The sequence below is a fragment of the Typopeltis vanoorti genome, chromosome 23, assembly GCF_054136105.1.
Source record: "Typopeltis vanoorti isolate ZY-2024b chromosome 23, IOZ_Tvanoo_1.0, whole genome shotgun sequence".
Lineage (NCBI taxonomy): Eukaryota > Metazoa > Arthropoda > Arachnida > Uropygi > Thelyphonidae > Typopeltis > Typopeltis vanoorti.
In genome coordinates, this window is record NC_143571.1 from 39,046,388 (window position 1) to 39,060,387 (window position 14,000).

Sequence of the window (14,000 nt, forward strand, 5' to 3'; positions counted from 1 at the left end):
AACCCTTATCTTGCCCCCATACATCAGCTACACTGAACCTTAAAAACCAGCAGCAACTGTTTATATGGTTAAGTTGAGTTAAGTGAATGAAAGAAAAGAAAAGCAACTACAAACAGATCTACATATAACTTGTATTATGTGGAGAGGTTCTTACTATAAAATTATTTTTTATATTAAGTAACTATGTAGAATATATACCTTGACTGCCAGTTCAGGCTGACCATGCTCAACAGCTTTATTAGCTATTTCAGAATATGATATACCAACAGCATCTTTAAGTACATTGGCAATGTCTCTAGCAGATTGATCCCCATCCATATAACTAGTCTGTCTCACCTGAAATAAACATAATTCTTTGACAAAATCCATGAACACTGAATACCAAGATCAAGTTTCTAATTCCTTGGAAATAAAAAATTGTATCAATAAAAAGTTTCAAATACTGCAAATTACAAGCTCACTCAGAATTACTAAATGTCAAAGGTTTAATGATTATCATTATTATTTTAATACGGTTCACATCTTAAGTCTGGTGGCAACTTTGGCTATTCATAACTACATATTTTGAAGAAGTTACAATGTTAAACTAAATATTGAGTAAAACAGATTAATATTTCCACAATGTCAAAGTGCCATTATCAGGGAATCACAGTACAATTTGATATGCAGGCACAGATGTTACCATGGGTAAATGAGCCTGAAGCATGGAAACCATCAGCAAGCCTAAAGTCCTTAGTACCCTTTTAGTGGGATAAAATGGATGTTCTTGGCTGTTGGGCTGAAGTTCTGAGGATGAGTGGTTCCCAAATAAATAATACTAATAATTATTATACAGGTAATTTAGTAAAATCCCAAGATTTATCACATTGGAGGCCCATTTAATCACACACAATACTTATCATATCCTTTAACTCATTCAATGATAAGACATTCATCATCAAATATATGATGAATGCATTGTCAGTAAATTTCTAGCATTTCTAGCAACCAATTTCAGTCATCCACCACTCTCCAAGCAAAAAATCTATTCCTTCATGTGAAGTATCTTCATGACTAAGCTACTTCTATATATGAAGTAGTTAATATGATGACTTCATATCAATCCTTCCTTAATGCAAAACATTATGCACTTTCAAAAGGAAGTGTTTATGCATTATGGAATACTAAGGCAACTGCTGCACCTGAAATAAACAATTCTTTGACAAAATCCATGAACAATGAATTCTGACATCAAGTTTCTAATTCCTCAGAACAACTGTATCCATAAAAAGTTTCAGATACTCCAAATTACAAGCTGGCTGAAGGTCGAAGGTTACACTAAATTAGTGTAACTAAAATTACACTAATTTAGTCAACCATCAATACTACTGGCCGGTCTGGTTGACAAAGTAGTCAGCGTATCTGCTCTCCACCCAAAAGGCTGCAGGTTCGAATCCTGCCGTAGGCATGGATGTTTGTGATTGTCTTTGAAAATACTAGTGATGATAATGGGTAGTAGATGGTGCTGGTGTAGATGATGGTAGTTGGTGGATTGAGCAGTGGAGACAGAGTTGTAGGGTGCCCTCCCTCGATGAGTCATTGGACTCCCTGGAGGTGTTATGTAATAATAATAAACCTCTGATTGGTTAAAAAAAAAACATACTACACCAAAGCTACAGTCATGCTATCTGTTTGGCTAGAGATTACTAACAAATAATAATAAAAATTTGTTCTGTAAGAGAAGATTGTGTCTTTGATTAAAACATTGTGAAAATGGCAAAAATGGCAATCTATATTAATTCCATTTTTAGGCTTAGTTTAGTGAAGAATTTTATTGATGATATTTTTTGCTATTGCTATTCTTTATAAAGGTATTGTTAATAACTTATAATTCTTTCTTAAGAGTTTGCTCATTAGATCAAATTTTTATAGAAATGTTTTTGGGGGCATTAATGACTCACGATTTTGTGAAGGGTGGTGGTGGTAGTAAGAGTTTGCATGTATTTGTCAGTATGTAGTATGTATGAGCTTATGGCAGTGAAGGATTGTCTGCCTGAAGAAAGATTAGCAACAAGTATATCCAGAAAAGTAATTTTTGGTTTTCAATTTCAATGGTACATTGTGTGCATTCATTCATGTTGTTTGCTCAGGTATTTAAAGTTTGGAAGCTGTGTGGCCAGATGATGAAAACATTGTCAGCATGTCTAAGCCAAACTGTAGGTTTTAAAGTAAAGAAATCTAGAGCATGTTGCTCAAAAGCTTCAATATCAAAGTAAGCAATAGTAAGGGATAGTATTGAGTCCAGACTACCTTCTTTTTGTAGGTAAAAATTATTTTGCCACATGAAGTAGTATATGGGCAAAGAGAGCCATAATATTGGGTGGAAATTTGTTCTGTAAGAGAAGAATTGTGTCAATTGGGACATTTGTGAAAATGGCAGAAAGATCAAGATGCAGGAGGCAGTCATTATGAGACCAGAGATAGCCTGACTTCTCCAAATTAACATTACAGTTAACCCTTTAACTGCTGATTTTATATTCTATTGACATTGTCCCATGTGCTGAATTAATTCTGCAAAAAATTTATAAATAAAATCAATTAAAATTCTTACTGAAGTAAGAAGTCCCAATAGCATCATATATTCTTGATATACACTTGTTCACTCACAAAAATGGCAATAATAGTGTTTTATAAAATTTGCATAATTAAGGGGTGTCCACTTGATTAAGCAAATTACATACATTAATTTATGTAGAATCACCGGATCTTCTTCACCTGAAGTGCACAATTCACTTAACTCGAACAATTCTTCTCCTGACTCATTTGTTGTTAACAATTCTTCTCCTGACTCATTTGTTGTTAACAATTCATCAATTTGATCATCAGTAAAATAACGCGGATATTTACTGGTAGACGTCATATTGTGACATCACGGAAATCCCCGCAACCACGTAGTTTATGCATCATGCTGCATATTATTATTATTATTATTCATGACACCTCCAAGGAGTCCGGAGACTCATCGCAGGAGGACACCTACTGTACGGCTCTCAGTCTCCACCCGAACCTCTACTACCAATCATCCACATGAACGCCATCTACCGCAACTAATATTTTTTGTCTGTAAATTGCGTGTGTTCTGTAGGGCCGATTTGTCTGTATGCGGGATGAAAAATCGAGTTAAATAGATGAAGTTAACTCGATCGTAGCAGTTAAAGGGTTAACCAGCTCAGAGAGGATGTCTTGTTAGGATGTTAGTTCTGTGTTAGTTGCAAACCGAATTGTTTCTAATGCTTTATTATAGTGCTTGTCATAGTTATAATTTCTGCTTCTGTAATAATTCGTTGCTTTTCTACTAATATTAGAAATTAATTTATTTTTCCATCTCTTGGTGTTGTTTATACTATGAAGCACTATTATTAATAATCAACAACACATAAGCCTGTCAAGATGTATGTGTATTCTTTAAATTTGTAATTTGTTGTTTATGTATGTGTATTGTAATGTAGCTTGTCTCTTTCTATAAATATGTATACTCCAGATCATGAAGATTGAAATGTCAGGGGATTATTTTGGTTTATATTAAACTGAAGTCATTACTCAAACACGATAGTTTTTTCCTATCATTTATTATAATGAATGCTGTTCACCATGTAACTAAGAAAGAATGTAATATACTGCAAGAAATTCATGAGGAATTAATACATCCCAAACCTTACATATGCTTTGCCACACTGAGCAACTATTATTTACTACCCTCACTATCCTGCAGGATCTGCATTCACTTTTATTAACTGCTGCCCTTTGTAGTTAGGCATCATCAGATAACAACTAGATATACATCCTCTTCTAAAATCATTCCCAATATCACTATTATATAATTTAAACAGCAGTGGTTTGCTCCCCCCCCCCTCTCTCTCTCTCTCTGTGCAGTGTGAGTAATACTCTTCAAGGGTATGCCAAACATACTTAGAGACCTATAACCTCCTCCAAATTTGAGAGTATATATCAGTAAAAATGGTGGTACTACAGACCAGCTGCCAGATAGTACATGGATCCAACTCAAACCTGTCAGTAGCAAGTCAGCAGGCTTTCCAGTCAACTGGCACATAACCCTGCTGCCACATATGCTACTGTTTTGAGAAGAGATTATTAATTGCCATTTGTTATGAGATCATCTCTATTAAGATATTTTTTATATGCCGAGTGTTTATTATTATTCACACAAGGGTTCAATTCGGATTGGTGCAATGACTTTTAACTGTTTCTTTTAGAATCCAAAAAAATCACTGACTCAAGACCAAATACAAAAAATATACACATTCAATAAAACTAAAACAATATATACACTTAAATAAAATTACATAACCACAAAACAACTGGATCCAAGGCTTTCTAAAATAAATCTACACTTAAGAGATTTTCTTATCCAAAAATATTAAATCACCCATTCGCTGAATGGATTGTTTAACATATACTTAATCACCTTGTTTTCACAACAACAAAAATGTTCATAGTCAGTTTCTTTGTTAGGACCTTTTTCTGAAAATATAATATTCTCTTCTTCTTTTCCATGGGATCCTTTCTTATTACCCTTACGTAGTATACAATATTATTCCTCACTGAAGTATAAATACTCTTACCTCTTGCAGTTCAGTTTGATGCACAATTTACTAATTTTTTTGTAACGGAGGAAAAAGGTTTCTTCTACTACTTCAAAAACAGCATATCTAAGTTGAGCTAATTCGTTGCCCTTTCCATTAGAAATAACAAATATATTCCGGCATCTTTAAGGCAGATGAAACTTTCCAATCAGTGTTTCCTTGAACATTCCTTTAGAACATCGACTGTAATATTATTATTATTATGTGACACCTCCAGGGAGTCTGAAGACTGATCAAGGGAGGGCATCTACTCTACAACTCTCTGTCTCCGCCACTCACTCCACCAACTGCAACTAACCGCAACTACACCAACGCCATCTACCACCCCCCACAGCTACCTCCACAGACAATTACAAACATCCATGTCCACAGTGGGATTTGAACCCACAGCCTTTTGGCTGGAGAGCGGATACATCTTCTTTTATTATCTATATCTTCTTTTATTTACTAATTACTTGTTGGCAGTCTTAACTCCTCCAGTTTAAAGACTCACAGTTTTACTATTCCTTTTCGTAATCTACTATTAATACTTTTCTTCCGAATGTATAATAAAACTAAATAAACTTCATACGAACAAAATTCCTCTGGTCTGCGTTCTTAAACTTCCATTAGCTCTCTCTTCTTTACCCCATTACCTCGATACCGAACGCTCTGTCTGTCAGCTGTTGATCACCCATCAAACTCCTCAGTGAGCATGCGCACTCCATGTAAAATGGCAAGCGAGAAGTTACATATGATGGCTGACACATCTCCGTTAGCATAATGAGAATGTCCTTATAAAACACAACTTAATAATTTTAAACTACAATAAAATTTCTGAAAGTAACACAACTATCCAAATCCAGTAGGTACATAAATTTTTTAAATGCTTTACATTTCATTTTGGCAAAATAACATCAATAACGGGCACATCGCAAGTGCCGACAATACGTGTTATGAAAGCAATGAAACAAAAACTAATAATGTACTAACATAAATAATTTGAAAAAATATTCATAATGTTAAATTATGATTATTTTTACACTATTAGGACACACTGGAGAGGAAGTAGTTGTCTGGGAGAGGCACTGTAAAGACTTCGTTATGGCATGGAGACTATCATTCTCTATATGTCATGTCCAAGAGTCTATACCTTATCAGTGCATATCCTCATTCTATTCTTCCATCTAACCATAAATGAACAATAATGAAAAGTATGAACACTGATAGCGACATCATGACTGAAACAAATCTAATTCAAAAACCAATCCCAACAGATGAACTGCACATAAAACTGAAATTATGCTAGAATCGCTATAAATGAAATTGACTTTCACATTCACATTACCAACATAAAAGGAATTCATCATCACTTAGTTATCCAGATCAGCAATCCTCTTATTATTTTTCTTATAATGACCCCATACACAAAAGGTCACAACAGTTTCCTACACCACAGTACCATGTGTAGGAAAGCAAGTAAGGAGAAAGAAGTAATTTATTAATATATTTCTGAAAAAGGTGAGAATTATACTCATTAATGGTATGGAAGAGACTGTTCAAATAAGGTATGGTTGTTACTCAGTCAGCTGACTGAGTAACAACCATATCTATAGAAAAGGCATAATGTAGCAACAGAGCAGCTATGATATCAAGAATTCATAGGGAGGTTTTGGGTGCACAATCCCAAAACATGAGAGCAACATTCCAAGGTTGGTCAAATTCAAGACAAAGTGTCAAAAGTTCAACAAGAGAGAAGTAATGTTTTGAACAACAAAACAAAATAATAATAATAAATAAATACCAAGTTTTGTTAGAGGCTGAGAAGACTTTTGATGTAATATGTTTTTCCAGGATAAGGTGGATGTGACAGTCAGTCCATGAAAGGATATCGGAACATTATCAAAAGTAAGTAGGAGTGAAGTAGGATTTTTCTTGCAATAAGACAAACTTGAGATTTAATAGCATTGAAATTCACTACATTGTCTTTGCTCCACGTGAGAATGACGAGTAGATCAGTATATAAGTCAGTCGTTATGGAAGATCTTGAGGCTTCAATCATTTGAGTACTATTAAATGGTTTCTCGAATGAAGAAGAGAAATGGACTTTCTAATGGACTACTGTCATCTGCTAAATTATGAATAGGATTTGAAGTTGGAGAGAGAAGATGATCAGTGTAAAGGAGGAAGAGCATGGGTAAGAGTAAAGAACTCTAGGATACTCCAGCATTGATAAAGAAATCCAATGAGAGGAAGCTATCCACTATGACAGTAATAAATGAACAGAGGAAGCTAGTAATCCAATCATAAAGGGCAGGAGACCATAAAATGGTAGCTTCCTCAGAAAGCCTCCATGCCAAACATGATCAAATGCTTCAAAATACCAAGAGTGACCACATTTTTTCTAGATCTTTCCATGGCCTCTGTCCAAAGTGGGTAAGGTTAGCAAGGAGATCTGTGATAGAATAAGATAAAATCTACACTAGTAATTGCTAATTAATTGATGGGTCTCCAAGTAAATGAAGAAGCTGGTTGTTTATGACCTTTTCCATCACTTTCAAGAGTACTGAGGTGAGAGCAATGGGATGAGTTTGATGATGAGTATTCTTGCTGTAAAGGAATACCTTCCTAGCCAGAGTAAATGCCAATTAAACCTAGGTGGTAGATGACTTTAATTATCTGGTGAAATACTACCACCTTCCTTATTGGGGACCTGAAGTGGCTGTTGCCATGTTTGATTCCTAGAGCACCCCCCCCCCCCAACATTCTATATGCAGTGTGAGGGATATCCACTGAGGGCATACCAAATATACTGCAGAGATCTAGTACTTCCCCCGTCTTCAAGGATACAGCACTAGTAAAGCAATATTGCAAGCTGCCCATGAGTTAGAGGTGAGGGACCAAACCAGATGGTAATATAATTTTTGGAAGGCTTCCTGATCAACTGCCACATAATCTTGCTACCATCTGTACTGCAAGGTTGTGCCTGGAAAGAAGCTGCACTGTCAAGGCCATGCTATGGTTTGGATACTGTATGCTCTCTGTATGGGCAACATGTTCAAGAGTCTGTTTTTTCCCCACTGCATGTTCCCATTCTCATTTTCTCTTCACCTTTTGAAACATTAAATATGAAACTAAGTCTGATTACATACAGTGTCTCTGCAGTTAAACTAAAAAATTAACCCCTTCAAAATTTCCACTACCAAAAAAAATCAACAATCTCACAAAAAAAGTTTCATAGCAATATCTGTGGCATTAACAATAACTTACATGACATGCATCATCATCTTCAGTCATCCAGACCTAACGTTCCCTTTTCACTGAACTCCAAATTTCTGCTACATCAAGTATATTCTCTGATATTCTTTGCCAAAGGAATATAGGATTAAACCAAGTATATAATTTCTTGGTATCTTGAATTTAATTCCAAGGCAGACTCCATAAGAATGAAATCCAATAAACTTGCTTTCTGGTTCCTCACTAAAGTTCTGTTGTTAACTTCTGCTCTTCCTTGTTTCCACTTTTCCCATCCTGATGGTATCAGTATTTTCCCCCAGCTCTTGTTTAAATGACCAATTCAAATCACTTCCTTGCACTACCAGAAACTATCCATTGCATGCTTCTTCTGATCTTTCACCAGAAGAATACCAGAAAAATCCTGATTAATAATCTTAAGTGTGATAAGTCTTCTGGTCTGCATGGTATTCCTCCAGTTTTTTATTACTCATGTATACATAATGCAGAAGGGCCTCTAGCAAATAAATGCCATGTGTGAGCAGGAATCAGGAGCAGAGGAATTTTGTTGATATTCTTCTTGAACTGCTAGAAGTTGCAGTTATTTGGAAATGCTTTATGGGGGAGGCTGTTCTGCAGAATTGAGATGGATGGATGGAAGGAAAGATAACTGGGAGTAATAGGTTTGGCGAGTATGCAAGTTTGACTGCGAAGAGATGTTGAGCAGTTGTTGCTCGAGTCCCTGTAGATCTGGCAGAAATGGTAGGCATAATGGATGCCAGTTCTGCTGAACAGTGGCCATGGAAACATCAATAGAAGAGACATGATGCAGAAACTGATCATCAATGGGAAAGTGGCTGAAGAGAGTCTGCAAGAAGTTGTCATTAATCAACCAGACTGCCGTTTTTGTAACAGCATCAAGAATTTTTAGGGAAGTCATAGGTGCATCACCCAGAGAACAGCATTCCAAAGTTGGCCAGATTTGGGATTTATACAGAGTAAGTTATTGTTCAGAAGTAAAGTACCATCTCGAGCAGAAAAGGATTCCAAGTGTTTTGGAAGCTGATGACACTGTAGAAGTGATATGATTATGCAGGAAAGGTTTGGTGTAAGAGTCAGTCTTGAAAGAAAGATTTGATCTTTTTTAATGAGAAAATGAGGAAGCATTGAAGTTCGATAGGCTGTTTTCACTCCGATCAAATATATTGTTGAGATCAGTGTTCAGAGCACTTATTACAGATAGTCTTAAAGCTTGAGATGTGTTAGGCTTGGCATATGAGCTAGGGCGAGTAGAGAGTGCTATCATAAACAAAACTATGAATAGGGTTTTGCAGTCAATGAGAGCAGGTCATTTATATAAATCAGGATGAGAGAGTGAGTGAAATGACAGTCCTGAGAGACACCAGCATTAATAGGAAAATCTGAAGAGACAACACCATCCACCATTACACATAGGGATTGATCTGAGAGCAAATTGGCAATCCAATTACAAAAAGATGAAGGCAGTCCATGTAATGCAATTTGTTAAGAAGCCCACGATGCAGACTATCAAAAACCTTGAAAATGTCAAAAACAATGGCACAGGTTTCTCCAAACTTTTCCATGGAATAAATCCAGAGGTGCATGATGTAGGTTACCAGGAGATTATTTGTGGATCCAGATTGGTGAAATCCATACTGGTGGTCACTAATTAGATGTTAGTTATCCAGATGTTGAATTGAACTGCTGATAACCTTCTCCATTACTTTGGACAGAATTGAAGCGAGAACAATAGATTGATAGCTTGATGGTAGATGTTTATCACCTTTTTTGGGGGCGGGGGGAACTGTCTGTATGTGGGTTGCTTCCATGCTATAGGGTGGATGCCAGCTGAATTTGGTTTAATGTATAAATGATAAAGAACAGATGTTAGTTCATGAGCACATCTCTTGATCACAATGGGTGGGTTTCTATCAGGACTGATTGCCTTTGTGGTATCTAAATTATTCAAGATTCTTCTGATGTCTTTCTGGCAGAAGGTCACAGGTGGCATGAGATGCAATTTTTTGGGCAAAGAAGTAATTTGACATGGTCATCTATGAAAGAGAAGAATTAAGCGAGGATGTCAGCCTTTTTCCTAGGTGATGATACAGGGCTACTGGCTACTGTTAGGGTGAGATAAAAGAGGTAGCACAGATGGACAAACGCCCAGCAGTCCTGGCAAGAGACCAGAAGGTGCAACTGCCAGTGCCACAAGCAGTGAGTTTTCTGCTTTTATCTTTGCTAAATTTACATTTTGCCCTTTTATTGATGTTCAAGTGCTATGGGCAACTATTCAAGTCAGGCTGTGAAGGAAGCTGATGTTTTGATCTCAAGCCACTTGTGATAGGCTGTTTGCTTTTTTTGGGCTACCCCTTGCACACTTCTTGGAGAACCGTGGTTTAAATATGAGATGGGAAATTTGACTAGCGTGAAGAATGAAAGTTTCAATTCCAACGTGGATTATTTCTGTAACAAGATTGCACCAGGTATCTGGATCTGAAGAATGAAAACAGTGGTCTGACCATGGAAAGGAGGAGGAGGAGTAAAGGTCATGAGAGTCCTGTCACTTATAATGTTCAGAGTACACAACATTGTGAATGACAGAAGGAAGACCACTTCATGAGAGATGAAACTTGGATGAGTGTCCTTTCTTCAGTCATTTACCTTCCTTCTCTCAGTTACCAATGGAGTACCTGGAAGGAGAATTAGTTAAGAAGAGATCAAGAGTGTTGAGTGAGTGAAGAGGGGATTGGTGGGAATTCTGTAAGAAAATAGAGAAATGAATGATATGTTTTAAGTCATTGCTCACAGCAAAAATCTCTGTCTCTCTTCCAGCTTGGTCAGTGAAATTCAAAAAAGTGGCCAATTAGAATTGTGAACATTGTTGTGAAATCATGAAGAAAGACTATTTCACTCTTGGAAATTTGGACTGAATGAAATTGAGCTTTGAAGATAGGAAGTCAAAGAGGTCAAAGTGATTTTCAGAACTGGAGAACAGTAGAGGCAACAGATGAATGAAACAAAATGTACAAAAGAAATTTTAAGCCACAAGATGTCAAAAAGGTAAATTCTAGGATCCAATCCAGTGAGGATTATTTCAGTTATTAGTTCAGTGCAGATGTTTGGACCAGGAGAGGAAAAACTTGAATCTAATCACAGAATAGATCTGTAAAAATTCTGGAGGTCATCCCAACTGGTACATTGTGATGCCAAAGACACTATAAAAGGACACTTGTTGGATAAGATTATGGTCAGAGTTGCCATGAAGAGAGTAGACATTCATAAAATCTATACTGAAGGGGGATCTGGTTGTGATAATCATGACAGATGGCAAATGATTTGGCTTGCCTTCTGGCTTCATCTCTGAAATTAGAGAAGAGTAGCCAGTTTGTGTTATGGATAATCAAGTCTCCTAGAAAGACAATCTCACAATTTTAATAATTAGATTTTATGAAATCAACTACTTTTAAGAATAAGCAGTCAAAAGGACAGCATGGTTTTTAGAACTACAGAAGTGTTCAAGGCAGCAAATGAATGATGTAAAGTGAGGATAATCAGATATCCCTTGCCTCTGAGAATGGAATATCTGATTTGACAAAAGCACATATTTCTCCTTTCTTGGTGTACTCATCATGCAATATGTAGTTGGCAGCTGGAATAGTTGAGGCAGACTTCAGTCATGGAGGATGCCAATTAAAGTTCAGTTAGGAACAGTAGACTGGAATTTGATGTTTGCAAGTAATAGTGTATATTATTAATGTTTGTACTGATGCACTGGATGATTATGAAATATATTATTATTATCACCCCAAGACCTCATGGAGTCAAAGACTCATCTGGAAGGTCCTTTTATCACACACACACAGCTCATTATATCGTGCCTTGAACACATTCAAACTCCTTGCAGACACCACACTCTCAGGCAAGGCATTCTAATCATTTACAACTCTGCCTGAAAAAAACTTGCCTCTCACTTCCCCTACTCACTCTCTTTATACAGTTTCCAGGGATGACATCTGGTTCACCCCTGATCTCCCACTATTTTCTGTAGAACTTCACCAGCATTGATCCTATAACAATCCCTTATCAACTTGTAGGTCTCTATCATATCTCCCCCTCTTCCTCCTGTCCACCAGACTCTGCAAATTACATCTTCTCAATCTTTCCTCATACTCGACATTCCAGAGGTCAGAAACTACCTTAATCAGTTGCCTTTGGACCCTTTCCAACATCTCTTCATCCTTCTGAAAACCTGGTGACCAAATCTGGGCACAATAGTCCATGTGTGGCCTAATCAAAGCCTTATACAACAGAACAAGAATCTCCTTACTTCTACACGTCAGTATCCTCACTCCCAGAATGCCTTTGTATTGTCTTCACAATTTTGGCTATGTGTCCTCTAAATTTAAGATCCTTATCCACTATCACCCCCAGATCTCTTATTTCTTCCACCTCCAACAATATATCCTCACCAAGCATAAATTCTGCATCCCATCTTTGTTTTCCAAATTTTAAAACCTTAAATTTTGCAACATTGAACTCACGTCTCCATTTCCGTAGCAAATCACTCAATTTATTCAAGCCTTCTTGTAAGGCCATAACATCTTCATTACTCTTCATGGTTCATCCCAACTTTGCATCATCTGCAAACAACTGAATATCTGCATCCAAATCTTCACCAATATCATTAATATTCAAGTTAAACAGTAATGGGATATTGCTCCCCCATACACAACTTGTTGTGTATGGGGGAGCGATATCAGACCCCAAAACAGACCCCTGAGGCACTCCACTAGTGACTTTCCTTTTCCTGGATATCGCTCCCCCATACACAACTTTTTGATACCTATCAGATAGTCAGTCTCCAATCCAATGCATTAATCTAATATCCAACCCCATCTGCTCTAGTTTGACTATCAATTTATCATGAGGTACTCTATCAAAAGCCTTTGCGAAATCTAAGTATATTGCTGTGTATCCTTCTCCTCTGTCCAAGGAAGCAGCCACTTTATTATAATAAGTACATTACTAAAACATGACCTCCCTTTAGCAAATCCATGCTGTCCATCAAAGATAATACCATTGTTGTCAACCCAACTCTGGATTTAGTTCTCACAAGCTTCTCCAACAACTTAACCACAACACCTGACACACAGATAGACCTATAGTTTGATGCTTGAGTTTGATCACCTCCTTTATGAAGTGGCACAATCTTGCTCTCCTTCCACTCCTTAGGAACTTGACCGAGTGCAAGACTCATATTAAAAAAAATATGTAGAAGTGTTTTTTTATTGGGAGAAATTTTGGTGTTATTTGGGGTTTTTTCTTTTGGAATATTATTATTATTTTTCAGATATAAGGATCTGGTATTTTTCATAACTATCTTTATGGTCGAGGTGATGCAGGGAAACTTAAGACTTTTGATCACATCTGACATTGATACCTGCTAAACAAAGTGCCATCCTCTGTAACTGGATAGTGCCATCTTGCTCTCTGATTGTTTACTGTGAATCATGGTGGATGGCTCCCTTTCTTTAAGCTTTGCAGGAATGCCTCAGGGCTCTGTCCTATCACCTAACCTCTTTCTCCTCTACATAAATGATCTACTCTCAATCACTATTCCTATTCACAACTGTCCCAATGATAGAATTCTCCATACATCCTACTCATTTGACAAGCCATGCAATGCTCAGATGTCCCAAGCTTCAAGGTCATCTTCAACCAGCACCTTAAACATTGATCTACATATTATCCTTCAAGAGAGCAAGGACAATCTGTTCACTTTCAATGCCACAAAAACATTCCTTTCTCTTCAAAAAGGGATCACAGTTCATTTATTATCCTCAGTAATACATAAATCATCACACAGGATCAGATTTCTCTGCTTGAACTGACCTTTACTTAAAGCCTCTCTTGGAATAAACAAGTCACATCAATAGATTCCTCAGCACCTTAAAAACTTGACAGTATCTTCTGCTCTGGATGCTATTTATCACCCTGGCTACTAATTCTATACAAATCTCAGATCCCATCCTTAGAATACTACTCACATTTGAAGTGGTACACCTAAAATCTCTCCCTAAAAGTTCACGATACTATCCAGAGGAGAGCAATTCAGTTTAT

At 36.8% G+C, this 14,000-nt stretch overlaps 1 protein-coding gene across 2 annotated transcripts in view; it reads right to left on the reverse strand.

Moving 5' to 3' along the window:
- The window catches only part of Vps16A (vacuolar protein sorting 16), a 432,364-nt gene that overhangs the window by 124,149 nt on the left and 294,215 nt on the right, over positions 1–14,000 (reverse strand). For both annotated transcript variants that reach the window (XM_090412822.1, XM_090412821.1), the window contains exon 15: positions 199–336. In XM_090412822.1, the coding sequence (XP_090268948.1) occupies positions 199–336 (138 nt within the window). The remainder of the gene's footprint in view (positions 1–198; positions 337–14,000) is intronic.